Raw genomic sequence first — 27,539 nt, forward strand, 5'->3', positions numbered from 1 at the left:
AACACTGACTGTAGTGCCAGAATCTGTCAGCACTACAAAACATCAAATAACGGGTTGAATGCACTTCACTGCACATGCAACCAACCACCCACTTTCCAAAAAAACACAGAAAACCCAAAATTCAACAATAGGTCTAATGGCCTCCTGAGTGTACGCTAAAAATAGCAACTTTTCAATTTATCTCTCAATCTCTTTCCACCTCTATTCCTCCCTCTCCCTCGCAGTTATAACAGCCTATTTTTCCTCATGTGCATGAACGCACACAAACACAATAGTGTGTGTATTTGTCTCTGTTGGCTCTCATAATTTGTGTGTGTGCCTACCGATACTATAGATATAAGTCTATATGTTGCCTCTGACAACCACTTTTCTCACCTCTACTTCAGAATTTCACAGCTACTAATTGTGTCCTCGTGGCTTCCTTACCTTTCCCGGCTCCTTGCCGCCTCCCCCTAACATCCAACAGGAGAAATATGTGCATGTTTTCACTGTACTGGCTCTGCTTGTCTTGCTCAAGCTTGTCGCATGCATGCACGCACAAACACACACGAATACACACTGAGGTGCTTTGAAGTGGAAAAGGCCTCAAGCTCTGTACCTTCTCTACATCATTCACCCTCCATAACACAAACAACACAGGACAGTAAAAACACACAGAGAGAGAGAGAGAGAGAGGAAAGAGGAGACGAGAGGATGAAAAGGTGTAGTCTGCTCTAATGAGGCTAGTCTAAACAATTTGCCTCCTATACTGCACAATTAAGCATCATGCTCTTCATCACACATCCTTCGTTGTTAAACCTATCTTATCTCTTTCCTCTGTGGCAGAGTGTAAGCTAGCCAAGGCCCAGGAAGCAGAGCAGAGTGTCTAAAAAACTTGAGATGGCACCAGTGCAGCAAAGAGAGCCCCGGGGCCTCTCCAGCCATCTTAACAGGACGTACAGTAAATCAGTGGCCAAGATCCTATCTAGTGCACTTAGCAGGAGACCCACTTATGGCTCTTGCTGAAAGATGAAAGCGAAAGTACAAAGTACATGTCTAGCATGTAAAATTTAAATCACAGTAAAGCAAAGTTTGGCACAGGATACAAGTAGGCTACATAAGATAAAAAAAAGAAAAGTGGGCTAGGTGTAATCCTGCATTTCTGAGAGATCGAAAAAATGTATAATTATGAACAGTGTGCTTATTTGACTGCAGGATTGAGATAGCACTAACAGCTATGAGTGGAAGTAAAGAGCTTCATCCCAAGATAACTACTGGCATGATAAATAATCACATTATAGATTAGTCAGTAGTCATTTTAAGCAACAGGATTGGTTTAACCAGCTGTTCGTTAAGTCCTTCTTTAGTTCTTAGTCAGCCTACTAGCTGGCGATTCACTAAATTGTGTTGCACCATTAAAATGTAAGGAATGTCTTGTCTTAGCTAGTTAAGACTATATAGAAACATCTATATCTCTGTCCAATCAAAAGCAATTAACAATGTTATCAGGTAGTTGCTGTAGCATCATGAGTTGTCACATAACTTCCATAAATTCCATCCTTGACAAATGTAGGTATGACTTTGTTTAAGCATAAATATGTTTCACTGTTATTCATACAGTGAGAAGGAAATATCCGAATAAGCTAACCTAACTGACATTATTTGGTGATTATGGTTATTGGCATAATGTCTTGTAATATGAGCTACGTTAGTCTATGTTGTTTCTGTAAAATGTAAAAGAGTGCTGCAGGTATGATGTATTTTTGTAGGCCAACCAGGAAGTTAGCATTGCTCTGGTATCCCTCGACAGAAAGCCAATGAGATTTGTTCCATTAGGTTTTGGATTATTGCAGAAAATAAGCTCTGTGGCAAACAAACGTTTACGATACTTACACGCTTTGTTCGATAAAATAATCTCCACAATTGAACACCACTTTTATGATATTTCAAGCGTAATTGCAATCACCAGAAGTAAAAAGCTAACGTTAGGCTTTAAACGATCTACACCACGGTCGCATGAACGTGAGTATATACGATGAGGCTGTAAAGGCAGACGAGTCGGCGTGATGACGTTTAGTAGTCTCATTTAGACACTTTTTAGCAACCACTTTTTAAAAAAAACATAAACGCTTCAAAATTCACGAGTGGGATATTTACTGATGTATTTTATGTCGTAGAACAAAACGTTAAAATCTCTTATGCTTGTGTTAACCACAGACCTTATTTCAGGCGTCTCACTAAAATCAATTCAAAATCCCATTGACTTCGAGACGAAGGACTGGAAGTGCTAAAATGCTAACTCATTTCTGGGTTTTAGGACTCATTCCTGTTGCACTTTATATAGTAATAAATATGTTGCTAGGAAACATCTGTAGCTCTATCCAATCAAAAGCAATTAAAACAGTGAACAGTGTAACCAGGAAAAACAGGAAGTTGCTGTAGCATCACAAGTTGTGACATAACTTCCAAAAATCCATCCTTGACAAATGTAGCTGTGACTTTGTTTTATTTATTTATGCCAGCTAACTAGTATTCATACTTGATTTTGGTTTATTGACAAAGTTTTGTAGGCTAATTTGTTAGGGCTATTTTATGTTGTTTTTGTAAAATGTAATCGAAAACCTTCCAAGTTGTCATTGTTAACAAACAGCCTTTCAATCGACCTTCATGTCAGACGTGTTAACCATATTCCATTATCCCTTTAACTTGCCACTATAATCAGGTTAGCCTATATAGAAAGCTAATGTTAGCTTTGTCAGTTGCTAGAAAGCTACGCAGCACTTGGGCTTAACCTGGCAATTAGCATGGATAGCCTAAACATTTAGTAAAAATGAATTTCTACGTAAGAACTAGTATGAACTAGTTTCACTTACTGAAAAAAATATTTATATATAGGTTATGTATCTCAGAAACACAATTTACATGAACTATATGCTCACTATATGTACCATCTGGAGCAAATACAATAGAAAATACATACATACGTACGTAATATGTAAATACACAAGACTTTATCAACAAAAAAATGTTTTAATGGGCCTATATTTGTATAGGGTTTGAGATCTCATAGTGGCGATACGAGTCTAATTGGCAAAAAACATATGAAGAGAAAGGTGAGCAAGTTTGTCAAGGCTATCTGCCACTGCCTCTTTAGGTATGTAGTTGAATACCTTTGTAAACGGTCTACTGATACATTCCTATGTGAAAGAATGCAAAAACACCCAGTGACACACAGACAATCTGGGACACAGCACTAAAACAGGAAATGACAGGCACGCACACATATAGAGGCCTACAGAGCACATAATGCTTTTGTGTGCCACCTCTATCTCTAATGCCTGAGCCTCAAGGTTAAAACACAGATGTGAATGCACACAGAGCCTTCAGCTCCACTCTCTTCCATCTTTCTTTTCCACTCTCATTACCCCGTCCTTCTCTCTCTCAGGTATCTTTCTATCTATCTTTTTCATTCTGTTCTGAATAGGTTAATTATCTCTCATTGCCACTGGGGGTATTTATAGACATTTGTTTGTATTAACACATTCACCAACTCTCTGTAATAGTTCCAATCATCTTACGTAGCACAGCAGCACATGGCCAATCAAATGTTCCTCTCTAGCGTTCGGTCCCCGACACCCTATTTGCATAATCTAGACCCGGCTCAATAGTTGGACCTGAGGTGAGTCACATGGATCCACCTGAGCCACTGCGTTCACACGCTCACAGTAAGTGTGACAGGCAGGGAAAGTGAGAGATAGAAAAAGTTCAACTGAAAAAAAAAAAGACAGCACCTGCCCTTATCTTTGGAAATAAAGAGAATGGTGCTCCTGCTTCTGTCTCTCTGACATCAACTATATCAAAGGCTTTAATTCAAAGAAAAATCATGCATGCATGTGTGCAGCACGGTGGTAAAAACCACTCATTAGTGTGCGGGAAAAGTGTATAATGTTAACCCTGTTGTTTTTGTAGGCTATAGCTCCGGAGCAAAAAAGGCCTATTTCTACCAATGTATGTGTGTGTGCATATGATGTGCATACATGCTTCATTTTGCATATCTGTGAGGGAGTGAGTGCAAGTGCAAGCATGTGCAAATCACTGCTGCTTGTGTGGACCCATTTACTGTAATCTGTGGCTAGAGGCAAGATAGCCTTCTAACAAATACGCTCCACCTGGAACCTATATTACATTATTACACTGAAAGACTGAAACAGGCTTTTTACATTGAATTCTACTCGTTTCTTTAATTTGAGACATTCATTCCCAAATAAAAGTAGTGATTTCCACAGTCTTTTATCAGTAATCTACAGCTAAAAACATCACATAATGCATTTTATAATGCCTAAAAGCCTTCACATATACTGAAAAGGGTGATGTCTAATGAATACAACGATTCTATGTGACAGTGGAAAGCATGAATACAGTAATTCTTTGCAGCAGCCAAGTGTCAGTGGAGATCTGGGGCATTCAGCCTGAAATAATTGAATGAGTCTATGGTCAGACGTCTATTGCAATATCAATAAGTGCTGTATGAATAAATGATTATTCTTATTACAAACCTAAACTATGGTCAATTTTAAACAATGTATAAGGAATGTATTCTAATCTGTAATGAACAGCCATTTTATTTAATCTTAGTCAAATACTTCAGGTTAAATTCAATAACAAAATTCTACATATAGGCCTAATTTAAAAAAAAAAAAAAGCCACAAAGGCCCACCTTAAAATAAGCAAAAATAGCATCTGACAGATTTTATGGCAAACATAAAAATGCTCCATCCAGTTTTGAATTTGTATAAAAAACAAAACAAAGAAATTGCACCATCAGCCCATCATAGTCAAAAACAGCTCATTTGCTTGTACATGTCTGTCTGTGCATATGTCAGTTTCCTGTCTGTTGTTACTTGCCAACAATAACATTGCCTTCGTGGATTAATAAAGTTGTATTGAACTGAATAAGATCTAATAAATAAACGTGTAATATAAGATAAGATAAGATAAGATGAACCTTTATTAATCCTCGGAGGGAAATTCAGGTGTCAAAGCAGCAAACATCAGCAAACAGAGTGAAACACAGGAGAGGTCAAGTTATACAAAAATTATAAAAACAATAATAGAGATATAAAAGATACAAAGTGAATGGGTGAACATAGTGTGTGCAGTCCGTTAATAAATAAATGTAGTATGTGCAATAAATAAATGTAATATGTGCATATGTGCAGTCTATAAAGTGGTATATAGGATGTATAGGGTAAAGTAAGTGTAAGATAGTGCATGTTTAAAGGTAGATAGTGCATCTTTACAGGTAGATAGTGCATGTTTACAGGTAGATAGTGCATGTTTACAGGTAGATAGTGCCTGTTTAAAGTTCTTATCAGCTGCCACTGTATGAACAACCTGGCTAATGTTATGTATTAATTGTTGTTTGGGACCCTTGGAAAAGGGGGCGAGTCCCTCTTAGGTTTGCTGCCACCACTATACCTTGTGGCAGGTGTTTATTACTGTAAACAACAAAAAGCCCATCCAATCCAGGCCTCCCTCCCTGCTCCATGCTGCGGACTCCTCTCCATCATACCTGCCCATAATTAGGCCCCTTCCATGACTCGCTGGTGCCTCTCGGACAAGCTAGGCCATGTGCATTTTGTGTGTTTCGCAGAGGCCTCGGCTATATCTCTGCTAATAGCCGAAAAAAAACCCACTCAGCATCGTCCCGGTTATGCTTATTTACTGTCTCATCAGTGGCGCGTGTGACAAACAGGCCGCGTGACGCGTCGCTTGGACACAACGAGGAGAAAACGAGGAGCGCATGATCCCAAACCAATGAGGGTGATGCTATAGGCAGCAGAGAAAGGGGTGGAGGAGGATGGAGGGCTGGGTGGGGGGGTGTAAATGAGATAATGAGGGGGGAAACGGCGTCAATAATATAAGCCAGCTATACTTACATCTCTGAATTTATCCCATCTCCCAGCGAGCCACTTATCATCCAAAAAATTGCCGCTGTCGGAGCGAGCAGAGACGTGTCCGAAGGCGACGGCGCACACACACAGCAAGGCGACGCTCAGCATCTGCGGACACATATAACAACAAACAGCACCACGGAGAGAGGAGAGGAGAGAGGACATCGGATGATCAGGCTGGAGGACACCCGAAAACAAGAGGCAATGTGCATCACATCAAATGATGATCATGAGGATGAAAGACCAAAACATGATGATGATGCGGAGGTGTTTTGGTTCTTCCTACCTTGTCGCATCAGCTGCTATCCAGACTGTATGTGCTCGCTGCCGTTTTCTGTCACTAGTAATAACAGCCCTCTCTCTCTCTCTCTCTCTCTCTCTCTCTCTCTCTCTCTCTCTCTCTCTCTCTCTCTCCGCACCGGCTGTCTGTGCGCAGCAGAAAACGGGAGCGCGCATGGCACCGTGCGCGCTCCCGTTTTTTTTTTTTTTTCTTTCCTCTCCTGAGTTGCAGAGGAAACAGTCATGATGGCTCACTCACTGTGGGCTGTTATCAGGCCACCGCAAAAGTGTCTCCCACTGATTACCTCTTATGAAAAACACATTGGGCAATCCTATGATAAAGCTTGGTAGGATAATTGGTTCATAATCACAGGCAAAGATATAGAAGGAAGTTTACTGATTGCATGTAAAACAACAACAACAAACAAAAAACAACCATACTGTAAGGTCACTAATTTCTGCCATGTTGTAAATAACACAAATAAAATAGAAAGAAAGAAATCTTTTTTTCTTTCCTCTCCTGTGAGTGCAGAGGAAACAGTCATGATGGCTCACTCACTGTGGGCTGTTATCAGGCCACCGCAAAAGTGTCTCCCACTGATTACCTCTTATGAAAAACACATTTAGGCAATCCTATGATAAAGCTTAGTGGGAAATCTTTTTTTTTTTTTATCTTTTATTCGGATCTCCATTAGCTGTGGCTGAAGCCCAGCTATTCTTCCTGGAGTCCACTTAAATCACTTTGAACTGTTAGGCTACATTTCAGCACATAATCACATTACAGTCTTTACCAACAATGACTACAACATCAAAAGCGACAGCAACAAAACAACAATATTCAAGACACAACCTGACACACAACACAGTACCTATAGGTTCAAGTTAATACTATTCATAGTTTACAGAGGCAAATATGATTCATTAGTGATTGGAACGTAGCATACTATGTCAAAATAAAAAAAACAGAACAAGCAACAACCTATTTTACCATAAATATTAATGGGACTTTGTATTTATCCAACATTAAACCTTTTATGATTTGATGTTAGCTAAATATCAGCAGACACAGAGAGCTTTTCAGCTGGGAGATGTTTTTTCAATAATATTTTAAATAGATTTCTGCTATTTTCTTGAATGATATAACCATTGCTCTGTACACTACAGTACTTTTCGTACTATTGGTTCATATCACAGGCAAAGATGCAGAAGGAAGTTTACTGATTGCATGTAAAACAACAAACAAACAAAAAAGCAACCATACTGTATAAGGTCACTAATGTCTGAGATGTTGCAAATAACACAAATAGAAAGATTGGAGCTTCTTTTTTTCAAAAGAAATACCGCATGCATGATCAGATCTTTGTCTGTGTGTCCTTTACTTGTCCCATGTTTCTGCCCTGTTACAGACATCACATGGGAGCCGCTCGGGCTTGTTCGTACAGTATAAGTGACTCACGAGAGAGTTCCACTCACATTCCTGGCCGAGGTTAGCTCAGGACTGTAAATTGATGCCACAAGATAACACGGTCTCCATATGAAATGTACCTAAATGGACCACTCTGGATGATTTGTGGAGGTGGGTGGAGCCGTCCTTCTGTCAGTGCAGTCCTTTCTAGGACATTGCGAAACATTCTTCCTCAGAGTGGTTATGTGTGACTGAAGGTGTTTCAAGGGGGAACATTCGTGCACTTGTTTTAGGCTACGACAGGATACCACAGCGACCGCTGCAGCTTTGCATACAGATAGACTTACAGACGGGTGACACATTAAAGGAAAAAAACACTTAGTGAGGTGTTGGGTCACCAGAACAGCTTCAATAGGCCTTGGTATATATTCTACAAGTCTCTGAAGTCTACTGGAGCAATGAATAAGATATTCCCTCATCTGGTGTTAGAGTGCTGTCTAACACGTCAGATCAATATCTCCCATATGGCAACGTATCCTCATGTAACGGTTTGTATGATTTCTTACGAAAAGTTATTCATATTTTTTTGTGCTTTTTCTTACGAATGTCCAGTAAAATGTGACGCAAGTGTCAGTTTTCGCTCCAGTCTTAGTCAAGTTTACAAAAAGATCGACTTGGTTAGGTTTAGGAAACAAAACTACTCAGTTAGGTTTATGAAAAGACTGACTTGGTTAGGTTTAAGAAACAAACTATTTAGTTAGGTTGAGGAAAAATTCGACTTGGTTAGGTTTAGGAAACAAGACTACTAGGTTTAGGAAAAGATTGCGGTTTGGGTTAAATAACACCGGAAGTGGTGTTTTTTATGTACAGAAGTTACATGACAAAAACGACTTAGTTAGGTTTCGGAAAAGATTGTGAACAACTCACATACTTTTTCTTTTTCTTTTAGTACATAGTACTACCTTATAAAGTACGTACTGTTGCATGCAGTATGCATACAATTGGGACATAACACTTCTTCATGACATTGCACCTTGAACTTTGACCCTCTTGCTCATATATCCACCGTGCAAAGGATTGTGGGTCAGAATAGCCAGAAAAGCATGCTGGCTTGCATACTGCAAAATGCGACCGATGTAGTGGGACATCCTGGTATTTTGGCATACTGCATTTGACACACTGTGTATTGGGACATACCAAATCTTTTTCTGGTAAACTCACATCATTCACATTATTTTCATTCTTCGTTCAGTGACCCCTCGTGACCTCTATGGAAGTATCTGCATTCAGTGCAATGTCCCTCCATTCAGGAGAGAGGCTGAGCAAGTTAGAGAGTATTAATATTATTTCCAGGCTCTTCACAGAGAAGCCTGATGGTCAGGTGGGTCATGGCATTATTATGCACAGTTGCCGTAGAAACCAACCTTGACCTCAGCTTCACATCTTCGTCTTCATGAGAGGCTGTGGGAAAAAGTGTGTGTGTGTGTGTGTGGGCATGTGGAAAAGATGACAGGGTGCAGCTATTTGAAAGTCAAATTAGAACCATGAAGCATGCATGACTGCATCAGAGGGACACACACCAGAGTGTATCATGGGGCGTGCACAACTGAGATGGTCAACTGCATGAGCACACTGCACAGGTACAGACGAGTAAGAACATGTTTTGATGAGAGTCCTGTGTTCACTCCGACAGGAAGTGTGCAGCATGTAAACAGGAAACCGGTGGTAGAGACGCCATTGTGGTTGGAGGCGCTGGCCTCCTTTGAAGCACACTTTGTTCTCTCAGATCAGCACAAGGTGATCTGATCACAATATAGTTGTGAAGATGGTGGTGTGCGGCATGTGGATGATGCGGTTATTCTTTTATGGCTCACTCTGAGCTTGTGCTATATGACATTTGTGCAGATTGAAGCAGTAGAAGAGATGTTGTGTGTGTGTGTGTGTGTGTGTGTGTGTCCTCCAGCCCAGGGGTTCATACATTATTCAGTCTCAGACATTAAAGATGTAGATGTGGTCAGAGACATATGCAGGAGAGACACACAGAGCGCTCACACAGACACACACACACACACACACACACACACACACACGCACACACATACACCAGCATGCCTACACACACACAGACTTGTGTTGTTGCCTAATGAAACTCTTTATAGATTTTTCATTCCACCGTCATTTGACTTTTCTTTTTTTTATCCTCCCTGTGAGTAAATTCACAATCACACATTGTTGACTCAATCTGTACACGAGCGGAGAGAAAAGATGAGAAAGGAGAGGTGGAGAAAGGAAGGAGTTGAAGAAAAATAGGACAAAAAAAAGTGTGTGTGCGCCTGTGTGTGTGTGTGTGTGTGTGTGTTTGGACGGGAGAGGCATGAAACGTGTCTCAAGGAGCTGAGATTTCACAGCCCAGTGACTCTGTCACTGTGCACCTGATCGCTGAGACAGTGGAGGGAGGGAATGAGAGGAAGGAGGGAGGTGAAGTGGGGGGGGGCGAGGGAGGATGGGTTGGTGTAAAAGGGAGTTAAAAATCCATCAAGAGAGATTTAGGGTGCGTATAGGCTACCAAAGGAATTTATTCAGCACAGAAAAGCCCAACATGCAATACCTTATCATCACAGTTTACTCTTAGAGTGCCTCTCTGTACTTTACCATACAATAGCATATTATAATATCTGGCCAAATGTATGTGGGTAGCCAAACATGACACCTTTACGTGATTGATGAACATCTCATTCCAAAACCGTGGGCCTTAATATGCCAATAGAACAGCTTCCACTCTTCTGGGCATGTTGTGTAGAAGCTGGCTGCAGAGATCTGCTTCAATTCACCCACAAGAGCATTAGTGAGGTCGGATGTTGATGTTTGGCCTTGAGGCCTAGCTTGAGGTTGGTATTCCCAGTATGAGACTCATCAGGCTTTCCATTAACTACAATGTAAACCCATCCAGGGCAACAGAAAACGCTCAGGCAAAGTGCTGTGGTCTCGTAGTTTAAAGAGACACTCAGGGCAGGTGGGTGGGTCCAACAAACACACGGCTCTCATCCAGGAGATCGTTGTTAGTGTTCCGTGCGTTACGTTTCACTTTCACTTTACATGCTGATCGTTCGTGTCCCATGTTCACAACGTCAACAAAGAATGTATATCGCCAAGAAGGGACAGTCAATTGTTTGTTCCATTGCAACATCAGTGCCCAGCAGCAACACTACTCTTCCCCCATTTCGGACCGAAAGCGACGTGAGTAAAACATCCGCCTAAAAAGTGCTGTACAAAAGTTATTATTTCTATTCTATTGAAATCTATATTCTACCAAAATGGCCTGTGTTGAACAATAAAATATTATAAATATAATAAGCCTTTTCAGTCCAAAATGGCGGCAGCGGCTGTTGTCAAAAAAGCCTTGGAGTTTCATCTCTTTGCTTGTATACTCTTTGACGTCAAGTCACATTTTAACTGCACAAACATAGTAATTTTAAGCCCAACCATTTTGTTTTGTCCTTAACCGAATAGGGGTTTTGTTGCCTAACCCTAAGCAAGAGTTTTTGTTTAATTCACAACATTTTGCACGTGTTTACTGCAAGCGAAAAGTGATGCCGAGGGGTCTGACAAAGCGTCAGTATGTGACAAGGTGAGATGAGGACGTGTTGGAATTTCAGTTCGTCCCAATAAGGTGTTTGTTGGGGTTGAGGTCGGGGCTCTGTCGAGGCCAGTCACGCTCTTTAACATGACACTTTGATTTCTTTATGAACATCACTTTGGCATTGTCATGTTGAAACTGTAAAAGGCTCCAAAGTGTTGCAACAAAGTGGAAAGCTATCCAAACTATTAAAGGCCCTTTTCACAGAAGATAGTTTAACTTCCACAGACAAGCACAGATATGCCTAATAATATGAAGTGTCCCAGTAAGCCATTACAGTGTGACAGTGAGCCAGTATTCACAATATACCAGGACCCTGAAACAGACCTTTTTCACAGCGGACCTTATTTTGATTTAGAAAAAGCAGGAAAAGCACAGGTGGAACCACTAACATTAACGATGCTCTGCTCCATTAAAAGTGTCCCAGGAGGCCTCACCAGTGAGCCAGCATGTACAATACTAAACACTTGAACTGGCTCGCCTTGAAGGGAACATATCATGAATAACTCACTTTTTCAGTACTTGTGCATATACACTTGGGTATCTGGAGTGACTACTGATCCAAAAAAAAGCAATTCAGATTTGGGTTGCGGTCGAAAAGTAAAAACATTACGTCCTAATGACTTTTCCTAACCACTTTTTCTTGCCCTTGCCGGGAAAACGTCATGAGATCAAGGTAAGATGTGAAAGAGAATTCATAAGGATTTAGGAAAGACAACTGTGGTGTTAAGAGAATCCAACTGCACTTACACGTTGCTCCGTAATTATGATGCAACCGCGGTGGATGTTAGTGACGAAACTACAATGTTCTGAAGCTGGACTACAAAAGGTGCTGCTTAAATAGCTCTTTCAGTGACATGCTGCTTCACCTGCGGTGTGTGAAACAGAGATACCGCAGGTCCTTCTCCTGCTGTAGAACATATAATAAAGGATTATCTGACCTAACTTGGACAACCGGTGAAAAATACTACTTCATTATGTCAAGGTTGGAATTGAAATAAAAAAAGGAATATATGACAAATACTGAGTTCATTGTTTGAGTTATAGAGAAGGGGTAGGACCATATGTGTAGGCTGTACTTCTTCCAACTTCTTTTCAGACATGTAATATGTATTTATGTTGATTATCTGTTTATTGACAGTTTGCTATATGTTTACTGTTCATTTTATTTGTTATTCTTGTTTAGTTTTTTTTTTACATGTTTGAAGTAAATAATTAAAAATAAAGTGAAATGAAATGGTTGTCACTGTCCACTCATATTTATCAACATGAATCCCAATTAGTATATGACTGTATGAAAATAATATGCAAGATAAACATATTGTTTGTTTTCATGAACGGCCGAATGGTGTGTCGCTTTAAATGTTGCGACCGCGAGGAATTGTGGGCCGGCATTATCTTCTTTCCTTTGGTAAAGGATGGTCCAGTGTATTCTATGCTAAAGGACATAATAAAGGAAGCATGAAGCACCTTTCCTTGACATTTAGAGGATTCAAACAGCTCTCATCATGGCTGCTACTTAGATACTTCTAGGTCATTTCACTCCGTTAAGAACCTTTCAAAGCAAAAAAGACATTTCAACCACAGCCTTGGCTCCTCTTCTTATGTCACATGCAGGCTCATTAGAATATATCACCCACAGCTTGAGAATACCTTTGCAAAGGTGCAGCATATTTTTCTAACAAGACAATCAGAGCAGACTTTTTCGAGAGGGGGGCTTAAAGAGGCAGGCGCTAAAATAGAGCGTTTCAGACAGAAGGTGAATACAGATGTATTCAGATAGATAGTGTGAGAAAAATGTGTTTTTGAACAACCTAAAATACAAGTATGGACCTGAGGAAAATTAGCATGACATGTCCCTTTTAATAACCTATTATTTTCCTGCTTTGACGTGTCAAAATGTATGCCGTATACTGAAGTGGCTAAATGCAAGTCAACCACCATTAATTGTATTGTTTACATGTGCTTTTCCTACAGTGACACATGAAAATCACCTGTGAAAAAAAGGCCCTCTGTTTGTTTGTAATAAGATTTTCCTTGATAGCAACTATAAAGGGGTCTGGTTCATGAAAAACACAGTTGGTCTTGTATAATCTCTCTCTCGCTCTTCCTCAGTGCAGCTCGATATAATAGACTTTAATGGTATGAGTGTCAATCAAAGCGATTAAATTACAATGTTGGAAATAATATAAGTATTATAATAATAACCTCCTCTGTCTGTTTCCATCGTGATGTGAGAAGAAAGGCACTGAACTAGAAAGAGACTCAGGTGTATCTAAATCTTTAATTGGATTTCTGGTAATCTCTGTTCTTCAGAGAAATGAAACATTTGGTTAGTTTCAGCCCAATTCTAGTGGCTGTTTTACACCATTTTAGCAAAAACAACGACGTGTGTGAAGATATTTTTGTATGATTTTGTCCAGAACTTTGTATGTGTGGGTGTGTACAGATATGTAGGTGTATGTAAATGAATTTGTTTTGAACATGGCTGTATATATGAATGTGTGTTTGAGAGAGAGAGCGAGAGAGAGAGGGTGTTGGGGGGTGAGTGTGTTATCTTGCAAAGCAGACGTTTTGGAGCAAAGCTGTGGCTATAAGGTCAGTGTGAGTCCTGTGTTTTAGCCCCGGGATGAAAAGCTAATAGCAGAGTAATGACAGAGAGGGAAACTGCAAACAGGAGATAAGGCAGGCAGAAACAAAATGGCCATCGCTGAGAGGGCTGATTACAGAGCCAGCCAGCGAGTATAAGACAGGAAAAGAAGCTAAAGAAAGAGAGAGAGAGAGATGGAGAGAGGAGAGGAGGGTGGGAGACGATACAGGCTGAGTGATATAGAAAATGGATGGATGGATGTTCTGACCCCTGGACTCCTGTAAGTGACATTCAAATTATGATCCCCAGTTTTGAGAAGGTGACCCTGGCTTTTCTGTGACCCAAGAAGCATTTTTATTATGATGTAAAAATCCAAAGAGAGAAATGTAGCTGCCTTTCTGAACAGTGCTTTGTGCCATCTAAATGCATCCAGCTGTACTTTTCCATTTCAGTTTGCATTCACATATTTTGGCATCTGTTTTCTCACGATCGGAAATGTATCGAAGGTCCCACGTTTCAAGTCAGGGGACCTGACAGGATGTCTTTGATCTGTAGCTGGGAAAGCCAGAGTCACATGAAACATGTTACAAACAGCCTTTGTATTTATGTTCAGGAAATAAAAAACACAATTAAGAAAAGACTAATAGGAAGAGTGCTGAGGAGAATTTGATCACTGGAATATTGTGGATCAAGTGATGGCAACACTGCAGATTTTTTGGGTTCTGGTGATTGTTCTCCCCCTTGTGGTGATTATTACACATTACACCAAACAGGAAATAGTTGTGACTATGAAGCACACTGACAATGCATAGTGTAAACTGGGGCTCCAAATCAAATTAAAACACTAGATTTTAATGAGACTTTGATTTGAATTAATCCCTTTTGCTTTCCCTCTCCAGGCAGATCAGAGTGAAGGGTATGTTGCAGTACAGTTCCTGTCGCCAGACTATCACAGGGCTGACACACAGAGACAGACAACCATTCACGTTCACATTCACAATTCAGAGTCAACAATTAACCTAACCTGCATGTCTTTGTGGGAGGAAGCCAGAGTACCCGGAGAAAACCCACGCGATCACGGGGAGAACATGCAAACTCCACACAGAAGGGCCCCTAGCCGGGTATTTAAAGCTACGATACTCTAGCTGTGAGGTGACAGTGCTGGTCACAGTTCTTTTCACTCTTAAAATATACACTATACATGACTGTTGTTAACGCCACAAACTTGTAGAGACATATGCTTAGCCTTCCTATAGATGTAGGATTTTAAATTACACTGAAATCTAATACAACATCCGTGTAATGAATAAATTATGAGGCTTATAATGTTCACTTTTTGTTCACACTGTGTCAAAGAAGTGCTGGTTCTCTGTGTAGGTAATTGTTGAGCGGTTAGTGGGTTGCATTATGTTGAGAGCCAATATTTTCATACATGATTGGACAAAGTGCTTCTCAATATGATGCAATCTAATACAACGCCACTAATTACAGCCTCAAAAATTACCAGACTGTCGGCAATAATGACCATAAGATTGACAAAGGGTGGATTTATCACATGGCTGTTGCAATGGATGCATTACCGCTGCACCTAATTAGCTGCTAACTCGGTGTATGGCTCTTACAACACTGACAGTGTTTAATACACAGTAGACATTCCAGACACATCCCATTAATTACAGCTTTTTTCTCATTTGCTTGAACACATTTGTCTATTCAGAAGTTAATTATCAAAAACAGTTCACACACAGCCCCTAAACTGAAAGTCCCTGGCCAAAATGACACATTTTGTTTGCAAAATGCTCGTATATATTTCCATCAAGCAACACAATTTGTGGTCAAATTAATATATTCTTTCAATCTGTCTGTTATTTTTTACACATCAAAGAGAGGAGCCAAATGCAGGACACCAGGCAGGCAGGTTGAAAAAACAAAAGGTGAGTTTGAATAACAAAAAGCTGATTCCAAGACACAAAAGCAGGCAGGCAACAAAACTGAGGCAAATCCAAGTACAAGGAAGGAAACAAAAACTAAACTGACTGTGCATTCCAATACCCATACTACCATACTAGTTAGTATGCCCCAATGCATAGTATGTCAAATGCAGTATACTAAAAATACCAAGGAGGGTGAAAAGAGGAGATGTCCAGCATCATATCATTGGGAGTACAACACACACGAGTAAAATCTGGTCTGCACTTGCCGAAATTGAGCCAATAGCAACGCACAACCGCAGCTCCAGTTACACTGCGCATGTGTCATAACCCATAGCTGAAGACCGTGTCCCAGCCTCGCCTTGAAAAATACCAGGATCCGGTCCTATTTTGCAGCCAGCATGCTTTTCTGGCTATTCTGACCCATTATCTGTGCAGCAGATATACTGTATGAGCAAGAGGGTCAAAATTCAAGGCGCAATGTTCTGACGAAGTAGTATGTCCCAACTGTATGCATACTGCATGCAACTGTACGTACTTTGTAAGGGCAGCTGCATGATGTGCTAAAAAGAAAAAGTATGTGATTTGGAACGTAGCCTGAGAACACGAGGAAGGATGGATGGCACGAGGAACACAGGAATACTGACAAGGGACACAAGCATACGACCTGAAAACAGTTGGGAAAAAGATAAAGGCAGGAAGTAAAACAATACATGTCACATGAGGAGAGTGAAACAAACAAACTAACCCTAGGACCATGACACGATAATTATACAATGGACAACACAACACAAAATACAGCTACCAATATGAACCGGTTCAACCTTAATTTGTACTATATGCATATAACATTTGTTGATAGCCTACTTTACATAGTTTTAGTATGTGTCAAAAAAGGCAAATAAGCATATCACAGCATGAATTATATTATTTTCTCCTGCTTTTTTTCGATTTTGTGAGATGCCCTGTTGAAATACAGTTAAGAAAGTTTTCTTCATTCATTTTACGTATTTTGTATGCAAGTCTTTCAGTGCCCATGAACTGTCGTTGACATGTAAGACCTACAGTAAGCACCTAGACTAGACAAAGTCAGACATTCATTATGTTACAGCTTTGTGTTACATCCTTTCTTCACTAAAGAACCAATAAATAATTTCACCCAAACCTCCAAAGCACTCAGAACACGGAGGACAGGATAAGGACTGATTGCAAAGTTGCAAAGGAGTTTCACACAAGTGCATTAGAGATTCATAATTATGCAAGTAATTACTATCAGCTGTGAATAGATGTTTTCCTTTTGTTTAACACACTCAATCCAACAGAGTTCTGGGTCTTTCTATGAGATCGGTGTTTGCTGTTTTGTAAAAGGGTGTGAAATGTGTTAAACCAATGAAAAAGTATGAATACATTAGCAAGAGAAGACTTCTGCTGTGCCAAGAAGGTGATGAAGAAGTTTCATTAGGCTTGTCTTAGCAGTCATAGCTCATGTAATCTCCAGGAAAATTGTTCCAGATATTGCAACAACAATTGATGGAACCCGCTGCCTTTAACTCTTCAATACGTTTAGCAGAATAATCGGTCTGGTTTCAGGATGGCTCAAGCCACCGAGTCCTAATGTTGTCTCTAAGGCATGTCCCCTCATCTCTACAGTATTTAATCATGGACAGAAAGATGAACAGCCCTTAAAGCCTTCTTCTGGCTGATTGGATATCTGCTCAAGTCAAAGGTGGTCTTCATCTACCAATAAGAATGATAGAGGTGTAATCTGTCCCGCCCTAACAGGTGCAACAAAGCAAACAGGAGACTCAGGAAGCTGTCAATCAATTACAGTCTTTACATGTTCACACACAGAGTCCTGAGCAGAGGTCAGACCAGCCAGATTAACTGAAAACACCTGTGTGGATGTACATAGACTTTAAATCATTTTACTAGATTATCCTCTGTCTTCCATAATCAGTCAGCGTATTCACAAATGTCACAATCTCAGAACCCATCAGCTATCGGTCTGACAACAGATAAGCCTCTGGGGGCAAGGGGTTATATTTCTGGTAGACAGCAGGTATCCGGGCCAAGACTTCCTTTTTTGTGCTCTGCTCATTGTTTACAGTGTGATTAGCAATTTAAGATGCGAGGCTGGAGTTGGAGTTGAGAGACGACGTGTACGACGGGATTGTTTTACAAGTAGCGGTAACACTTCATTTTCCAGGTCTGCAAATTTCATGGTAGTTAAGTGATAATTAGCAAGTAACCTATTTAAAATGTCTTTGGAATTACTGCACAAATTACCTCAATATTTACCTCAAAATGTATCAAAAATTACTTTATTATAAACATTATTTAATAATTATTTGCTAAAATAGCATATAATCGTTAGAATAGGGCCCTTAGGCTTGAGAAGCAGCTGTGTGCTGCTCTTCATCGGAGGTGGAAAACCAAAAACTAACAGAAGACACTTCTGATCACAAATCTCACCATTGCGTGACTTATTGTCTACACAAATGTAACCTGGTAGCTAATGTAATGATTCAGGGAGTTTTTTAAAGAAATTTCAAAGAAGTTATTTGATAATTATTATCTATTTATCAGCAGACATGGAAATAAGGGATATCAATTAACTTTGTATTCTTTTCCTGGAAATGTATTAAATAAATTACCAGCTATTGGGAAATAGCGGAATATATTATTAAATAATGTTTATAATAATCTAATTTTCCATACATTTTGAGGTAAATATTGGGGTAATTTGGCAGTAATTCCAAAGAAATCTCAAATAGTTTACTTGCTAATCATCACCAAATTACCATGAAATTAAAATGAAGTGTTGCCCAAGTAGCCACTTCACAAGCTAATTTTATACCAATAAAAAGCCAAATCTTCGTCAGACGATAGCCGGTGGGTTGCGAGATTGCATTTCGGCCAACGCTTCCGACACCAAAATCTTGTCCCGTTGCCTACAGATTCTACATGTGAATGCAGAATCTGTTTATAGAGGTTACAAATGCCACAAATATTGTTTCCAGAACTGTTTTTCTTACAGATGTTAGGTTCTTATAAATGAGGGCTGCTGTGTAAACTACCTACAGTGGGTCTTCACACCTGAGGGGACAACTGTAAAAAACAACATATCACTGTTTACTTGTATACCTGTTTTCAGAAACTGTACCAAAACTAATTCACCAAACCTGTAACTATTCTATTGCACAACATGTTGTATGTTTATAGTAGTTTCAGCCATCTTTTAACATCTTGGGACAATGTTAGAAATACATGTTCCAATTCTTATATAAATGTGGGTATTTTTTAAGATCCCTAAATATAGCAGATTATATTCCCATGAAAATCCTGGACCATGAGAAAACATGATTCACTACTAAAATGAACTCGGTGAAGGATTTTGATGTGAGTCTAGACAACTGATTGTCTGACAAGACCCACACTGCCACAACCTGATCCTGCATGTTAACACACCACATCCACGGGATCAGAGACACATCAGACTCTCTGGATTACTGTACTGTCCTCAAACTCCGCTTGTTAAACCTGTCTAAATTCTCCAATGCACCGCTACATCATCTACTCCACACGAATGATCAGCTGTGCACGCTAGAGCACACGTACGATGTTTCAGACCTCCAGGCTGTTCTCCAGTTTACTCATATTCGGCCACTATACCAGATGCTTGGCTGTCCTTTCCCTGTGCTGACCAGGTCATCACTTCACACAGTCGTGACTACTGAGACTCCTGGCTTCTCAACCGAGAAACGACCTTCACAGACCAGAAAATTCACTCCTTGCCTTCTGTCAGAGAAAACCTATCTTCCATATCGTATCACAAATACGCCTTCTGACCGAATTCTCCTCTCTACTCTCGATATTGCTCTCTATAGAAAAAATCTTTTTATGTATTTCTTTTCAAGTCACTCACTCCATATACATACTGTAGCCAGTATATACACCTAGCTAAAATGAATGCAGCCCATAGCCTAATATTATGTCCAACCCATTTATATCAATGAGGGCAGAGTAAATGATAGAAACACATCTGAGTATAACACAACACAGTTCGACCGCACGACGAAATGCAGCCTCCAAAACGAGCAAAGCTAGAACTCCAGCGTGAGCTATTTTGAATATAGTAAGTGACATGATCTAAGTTTATTTGTGTATATGTAATTTATTTATGTGTTTTAATTTATCTATTTTTTTCTACTACTCCAGTAGGGTTGTAACGGTATACTGTAGTATGGAAGTTGACGGTTATCATACTGTGTACATTTGCTACAGTATTGAAAACAACTGACATATACGTGTATACAAGTTAATTGATAACAATCATAGGTCATTATTTTAAAAGCTCACAGCTGACATTATTTTTCATTTAGTAGTTACTTCAACATGCTATAGTGCTGCTAACATGTAAACTAACATGCTTTAGTTGTATAACATGTGTGACGGCCCCTGCCTCACTACTGAGATGCCAGTGTGGATTTGGCCATTCATTCTTTCTCTGTGTCCTTGAAGGTATCACGGGAGAGGATGCCTGATGCAGAGCACCTGATGCTGGCGCGTCCTGACTATAAAAGCCCCAATCAAGTGCTGCTCTGCCCTTTTTTCCTTCACCTGGACTCATCCCTGTCAGAACCTGCCGGGCTGCCTTTGTTTGGCTTTTCTTTAGTTTCCACTCACAACACATCACACTTCATCATGCTCACACATCCACATCTACATTACTGATGTTACTGACTGACACACTCCACATTTGTAGTTATTTCTGTATATCCTTAATTTATTTGTAATAAATATCTTTAATTTACAATCAATCACTGCGTCCTTTCCCGTATTTGTCATGGCCTAGGAGCCGGGCTATGACAAATGTTAGAGTTACGTGCTGTTTTTTTCAGGTTTTCTGGTTTATAATTCTGCTCTCATTCCTTTAAGGGTCATTGTAACTGATAATAATAATATACTACTGCTACTACTACTACTACTAAGTACTTGCGTTTCGGCACGGAGCCGTCTTCAGAGCTTCTTCGACACGCTCTGAAGAAGGCTCCGTGCCGTAACGCGTAAGCGTATATCTATTGTGATGTGAGCCAATTAAACAAGTTAGTCCTTGATTTTGTGGGATGTGCTACCCTATCACATTTTTATGCTTATTGGATTTTGGGTTGAGCACTCCACTGTGAATCCCATTGTTGAAGCGCAACCTCCTTTACCAAAACAGAAACCTTGACGCTGTCAGCCATCAGGGCAAAACAGATGTTCCCCAAATACAGAACTTTGCGCCGTTCATCTTTTTAGAATCAGATGCTTCAGTAAATGGTGATCAGAAGATTATATATATATATATCATAGTATATACTGTTCAATATGTCTGGTATACCGTTTTATAAAACCAGTGTTATTGCTGTGCTGTGGCACAAAGAGATCTGCTATATGTGTGTTGTCTGTGAAGTCACACAGCTGCATGAACTCATCACAGTTTAACCAGAGAAAATGAACATTTTAAAACTCTAATCATTTAAATTTAAATTTTCTGTATTGTATTACATCTACTCTAGATCGGATGCAATCTAATTTCAGTGCAATCTGACAGCTTTACATGTCACTCTACTGATAACACACTGTATCTACCCTGCAGGATTAGGATCAAATTCATTTCCATAGAAGGTTAAGTGCATAACTCTTATCATGTAACAGAGGCAGTTGCTGTAGGCTAGTGCAGATCAGGTGATATCTGACACCAGAATGGGTTTGAGCTCTGAATGATGGAACATTAGCATCAGATACAGAAACACGTATATACCAGACTCTCACACATTGTAATTGTAAATGTAGCTGGGAGCAAACTGTAATCACAAGGCATCTGTTCTGGAAGAGAGGGGATCCTTTTGCTGTTGCTCTTCCTGAGGTTTCTTCCTTTCATAGGGGAGTAAAAAACCCTTTAAACAGGAAAAAAAATAAAAAATTGAAGAAACCTCAGGAGTACCAGCATAATGAAAATACAACAATCTATATGACAGAAAATAATACATATAATGTGAACATATGTGAGAAGGTGGATCCAGGAGGATGTCATGTCAAGCAGCTTCCCGGCGTCGCCAAACAGATAGAGCAACACAACCTCCTCTCCACGCCAAACAGATAGAGCCAGAGCAACACTACCTCCTCTCCACGCCAAACAGATAGAGCCAGAGCAACACTACCTCCTCTCCACGCCAAACAGATAGAGCCAGAGCAACACTACCTCCTCTCCACGCCAAACAGATAGAGCCAGAGCAACACTACCTCCTCTCCACGCCAAACAGATAGAGCCAGAGCAACACTACCTCCTCTTCATGCCAAATAGATAGAGCCAGAGCAACACAACCTCCTCTCCACGCCAAACAGATAGAGCCAGAGCAACACGACCTCCTCTCCACGCCAAACAGATAGAGCCAGAGCAACACAACCTCCTCTCCATGCCAAATAGATAGAGCCAGAGCAACACTACCTCCTCTCCACGCCAAACAGATAGAGCCAGAGCAACACGACCTCCTCTCCACGCCAAACAGATAGAGCCAGAGCAACACAACCTCCTCTCCACGCCAAATAGATAGAGCCAGAGCAACACTACCTCCTCTCCATGCCAAATAGTTAGAGCAAGAGCAACAAAACCTCCTCTCCACGCCAAATTGATAGAGCTATTTGTAGGGATATATTTTTTCTCAAATTGACTACTAACCAGTAACCAGAACATCAGCATATTTCGCAAATTCTTCATCTTTCCTATAGCTGCTGATGGAGCTCTCTTATCAATGAATCATCTGGCAGTTTGCCTCAAGGGGTTTTACAAATGTCCGTCCATATGTCACCCTCTGTCCCTAGACCCTCTTCTCAGAAGAAATCTACTCCTAATATGCTAATAGGCCTTTTTCACAGCAGACATTTTGACTTGTCATAGTGGGAAAAGTGCAGGTGTAACTAATAAAACAAACGATGGCTCTGTTATATTCAAGTGTTCCAGTGAGAGTGACAGTAAATCAGCATGCACGATACCTGTATCCTGAAATCAAAGCAGCTAAATTCACCCATCATTAATTTCATTATTTGTGCTTTTCCTACTGTGACATGTCAAAATATCTTCCGTGAAAAAGGCCTATCACCCTTCACACATCAGCAGTGCTGCAGAGAAGAGGTGAGTGTGTGTAAATGTTGCCACGCCTCATAGGGATTACAGTATCTGTGTGTGACCTGTTATAGGTCATCACCTCAGCTGTAATACTAGTGTTTGTCCACTAGGGAGCAGAGTGACAACAATAACAGAGTCCAGTTCAGTCAAAGTCATTGAGAATCTCTATTCTCCAAGAATCACCCATCTATTTTATTGTTGTTGCTTTATATTCCCAGTTTAATTCAGTTTTATTCCTCAAAAACGGGCCAAAACTATTTATTTATTCAGCAAGTTTATGATGAATTAGCAGCTCCTTCCAAACATCAGAACATTTGCTTTGTGTGTCGGTTTTATCGCCGAGCCCTGCACAATCCAAACTCCCTGCTTCCTCATCTTTGCCCATTTTTCTTCCATCTCTCTCTTTGTTTGCCCGTTCTCCCTCCCAGCTATCTCAGCAGCTTTTGGCTTCTCTCAAAATATGCAAGTCTTAGCACCCCCCGCTCTACCTATCTCTCTTTCTTTTGTCACACACAGACACACACACACACACACACCGTGACCACCACAACTCTCCACGGGAGAGTTCTGTCATGCTCTGTAGATTGGGTGTCCCAGGGTGATTAACTATTGATATGGAGCTCAGGTAACACACCTGATATCTGGGGACAGGGAGAAAAGAAGGGAGGGGGAGGAGGAGGAGGAGGAGGAGACGACGGAGGGAGGGGGCAGCGAGAAAGAGAATATAAGAAGGAAGGGGGAGGAAAGAGAGAGTGATGTAGAGAGAAGTGGTTGGCAATGTGGGTAAGAGACCCATGTTAAGAGAGAGTAAAGGCATAAGCCGGTTGGCAGATGAATGGCGAGAAAGTCCTGTTTGGATTGGTGGGCAGAGTGAGATGCTGAGGCCCGGCAGCCAATAGCAGAGTGGCATATTGTGATGAGTCAGGGCATAGCTGAGGAAATGAGATGCCGAGGGCAGTGAATGTATCGAAAGAGATGAACAGTGTGTGTGTGTGTGTGTGTGTTTGGAGGGCCGACGTGCAAACAAATGGATCACTGTTAGAGAAGAAACATCCATTTGTCTTTAACTGCACGCATCACGGCTCTGCTTTCCAACCCCCATCCCCTCCAAAATTATGCAAATGTGCATTCCCTTCAGTTAATTTGTGTGTGCATGTTTGTGTTTACCATGTAAACAGACTTACCTCTTTGTGTGACAGTCAAGTCCCTGTGTCAGCAAAGAGCAAACTACTTAATCCGTTATCTCCGCCTCTTTCCTGCCTGATAAGCATCTGTCCTCTCTTGACGGTTTGCCGGCGGGGGAGTTGACCCAAGCCCCTCTCCCAACCTTCTCCTGCAGGCCAACTGTAACAGCACAACATCTGCAAACAACACATGAAAAAATTAATGGATGAATCAAGATAATTTATAACACAATCTTCACAATCATCAGCTGGTATTGTTTGAACAATTAATGGCATTTTTGTCAGCATAGAAAATACAACACACACACACACACACACACACAGTTGCACACACACACACAGTTGCACACACAGAGGACCGGTGCAGATGGTGTAATAATGTGGCTCAGCACAACAGTGTGCTGTGGATAGCTAATTATCTTGCTGATTATATTATAAGATATATTACAAAGCATTTTCGCCAATATGGTTTTAGTAGCACAGAGTGCTGAATTCCAGTATCGTCAGGAACTTTATCTTCCAGCCCTCCGTCATCAATCTTTTACAAGCACACACACGCACACAATGTGAGTGGCTGAAACAGACAGACAGACAGACAGATAGATAGATAGATAGATAGATAGATAGATAGATTCACATGAATGCATTTACTTATTTCATACACTTTACAAGGTTGTGAAAAATCCCTTTGAGTGGTTGGACCATTTGAACACTTACTTGGACCAAAATCCATTTATTAACACCAAGCACAACTGCAGACTTGATGGATTAAAAACCCTACATTAAAGCTGCAGTGGGTGGAAATGGAGCAAATATGTGTATAAAAATATATTTTTTTATAAAACAGTCACTATATCCTGACAGTAGTGCATGAGACAGGTAATCTGAAAACCATCATGTGCCTCCGTGTCCTTCTGTGTCCAGTCAGCGCTGATCTGGAGTCTGCCGTCCAGCTGCCGTCTCTGAGTAGCTGTCAATCACTTGCGAACTCTGATCAAATGGTCAAACTAGGCAGCGCTGATCAAATATGAATCAATATTCAGTTACTGTAATGCCTATTTCTCGCCTCAAATGTTTTCAGAAACATATTGTAGTGTACTGTTTAGCTGTAAAATTAGAAAGTTTGTGACCCGGCAGCCATGATGAGATAAATTGAGGGCCTAATTTCCGACCCTGAACCTAATACGACTACAATACAACTCACTAATAATTTGAATTTTCAGATAAGTGTGATTCCACACCCTGCTGTTTATAGGTACTTTTTAGTTTCTTTTTGTGAGGTCTGTACTGGTTGTGAAACAAGACTCAATATTTTGACTGCCCGCATGCCTCAAAGCAACCCTGTCTCCCACTTGCATGTATCATGCTGTAACCCAGCAACCTGGCCACAACTACAGTATATATGGTGGAGGAATTTTTTAGAGCAATTAATTGGAGACTGAAAAGTGGACCGGAGACCAGGAATGACTTATTAAACTGGAGGTTTATTTATGTCTTGAATTCAAGGAGAATCAAGTCAGCAAATACAAGTCAACAAGTCAACAAGTGTGCAGCTAACCCGATTCTAAGGAATAATATCCTTAACAATAATACACACTTTGGGAATCATCAAGACTCATAAAATCATTTTTTTGCGACATTTTGGAATTTTAAGCGCCTATTTGGCGTCCATTATGAAAAATGACTACCACGGCCCCTGGGGGCCAAATTGGCAGCGCCCCGATATCTATATCATTTCATAACTAACTAATTTAGGGCGGCTGTGGCTCAGAGGGTAGAGCAGGTTGTCCACCAATCGGATGGTCGGTGGTTCGATCCCCGGCTGCTCCAGGTCACATGTCGATGTGTCCTTGAGCAAAACACCCCAAATTGAATGAATATTTACATTATATCCTGAAGGACAAAGTTAGCACCTTAGCAGCCTCTACATCAGTGTGTGAATGCTGACATGTAGTGTAAAGCGCTTTGAGTGGTCAGAAGACTAGAAAAGCGCTGTAAAAATCCATTCCATAACAACATATAAACCTACATCTGTGCCAAATTTGTTGCTTTTATAGCAAAATGCACAGTTATGAATATTTCATCTTAGCTGCTCCACTATCAAACTTTTCCTCTTCCAATATCTTCCTATAATCTAAATATTCATTTATTTAATCCAACAACTATGAGAGAAAAGGTTGCCAGTTGTTGGCCTCTTTTTTTCATTCCATACCAGCCTATATGGCCCCACAGCCTACATCATCTATTCTCAACCACTGGGCCGGGGCCCTAAGGTGGGCCTCAGAGCACATCCTAGTGTGTCGCGAAAGGGCTGCCAAATGGTTAGATTAACCTCTTCAAAATCCAACGGCCGCTATTCTGTTTTTCAGAGGTTGTAGCAGGCGGAGGATACTGGAATGATATGAAACTAAAAAACCTAATGAATCCATTGGTCCTAACCATGCCATGCTAGCTTTCCGGGAAGAAGACTAAATAACACTTCAAAGTTACGCTAAATTTTGGCGAGGATAAACTGGCACGACCATTTTCAAAGGGGTCTCTTGACCTCTGACCTCAAGATATGTGAATAAAAGTATGATGACACACTGTATGTCTCGGATGCAGTGACACAAAATGGAGCTTTTTTTTTTTAAAACGAAAAGTGATGTCGGAGACAACCCTGCACCAGTAAAAGCTCCAAATTGGTGGTGAGGAAATATGAACCTGAATAGTTTGGATTCATAATGGCAGGCAGTGATGGGTGAGGGTAAGCTGAATATGTATGTGGGTCATTACACCTGACAGTGGCATAACACATATTTATAGCCCAGTTTGTCATTTATTTGAGAAGGTGGTCCTCGGAATTTTTTTAACAATCGGAAGTGGGCCTCAGGTTACAAAAGGTTGAGAACCCCACAGCCTACATCATCCCAAACTGTTGACAGTATCAACACAGAGAGTCAGAGAGGGGGGTTGCCAGTCAAACTTATAGCAAAATGCACAGCTATGAATATTTCACTTTAGATGCTCCACTATCAAGCTTCACCAGGGGCCAAACTGGCAACCCCCCCCCCCCCAATATCTATATCTTTTCACAACATATAAACCTACATCTGTGCCAAATGTGTTGCTTTAATAGCAAATTGCACAGTTATGAATATTGAATCTTAGCTGCTCCACTATCAAGCTTTTCCTCTTCCAATATCTTAAATATTCATTAACTTAATCCAACAACTAGGATGTCAGCCAGAGAAAAGGTTGCCAGTTGTTTGCCTCCTTTTTCATTCCAGACTATAGTTTATGGCCCCACATCCTACATCATCCCAAACTGCTGACAGTATCAACACAGAGAGTCACCTGTAGCAGAGGCCGATACTGGCCACTCACTCCACCCTTATTGTGCTTGGCTCGACCAACCACAGTGTTTGTT

General features: G+C 40.6%; 1 protein-coding gene and 1 long non-coding RNA gene across 3 annotated transcripts in view; one reads left to right on the plus strand and one right to left on the minus strand.

Annotated features, from left to right (window-relative positions):
- Window positions 1–6,378, minus strand: part of spock3 (SPARC (osteonectin), cwcv and kazal like domains proteoglycan 3) — a 21,877-nt gene extending 15,499 nt beyond the window's left edge. For both annotated transcript variants that reach the window (XM_037764407.1, XM_037764406.1), the window contains exons 1-2: window positions 6,220–6,378; window positions 5,919–6,041 (exon numbers count right to left, since the gene is read on the minus strand). In XM_037764407.1, coding sequence (XP_037620335.1) covers window positions 5,919–6,041 — 123 coding nt within the window. In that variant the 5' untranslated portion in view covers window positions 6,220–6,378. The remainder of the gene's footprint in view (window positions 1–5,918; window positions 6,042–6,219) is intronic.
- LOC119485101 overlaps window positions 1–19,808 on the plus strand; it is a 24,521-nt gene extending 4,713 nt beyond the window's left edge. The window contains exons 2-3 of the long non-coding RNA XR_005206186.1: window positions 3,738–3,742; window positions 19,798–19,808. This is a non-coding gene — a long non-coding RNA (uncharacterized LOC119485101). The remainder of the gene's footprint in view (window positions 1–3,737; window positions 3,743–19,797) is intronic.
- The last annotated feature ends 7,731 nt before the right edge of the window (window positions 19,809–27,539 follow it).

This window comes from Sebastes umbrosus, chromosome 3 (assembly GCF_015220745.1).
Source record: "Sebastes umbrosus isolate fSebUmb1 chromosome 3, fSebUmb1.pri, whole genome shotgun sequence".
Taxonomy (NCBI): Eukaryota; Metazoa; Chordata; class Actinopteri; order Perciformes; family Sebastidae; genus Sebastes; species Sebastes umbrosus.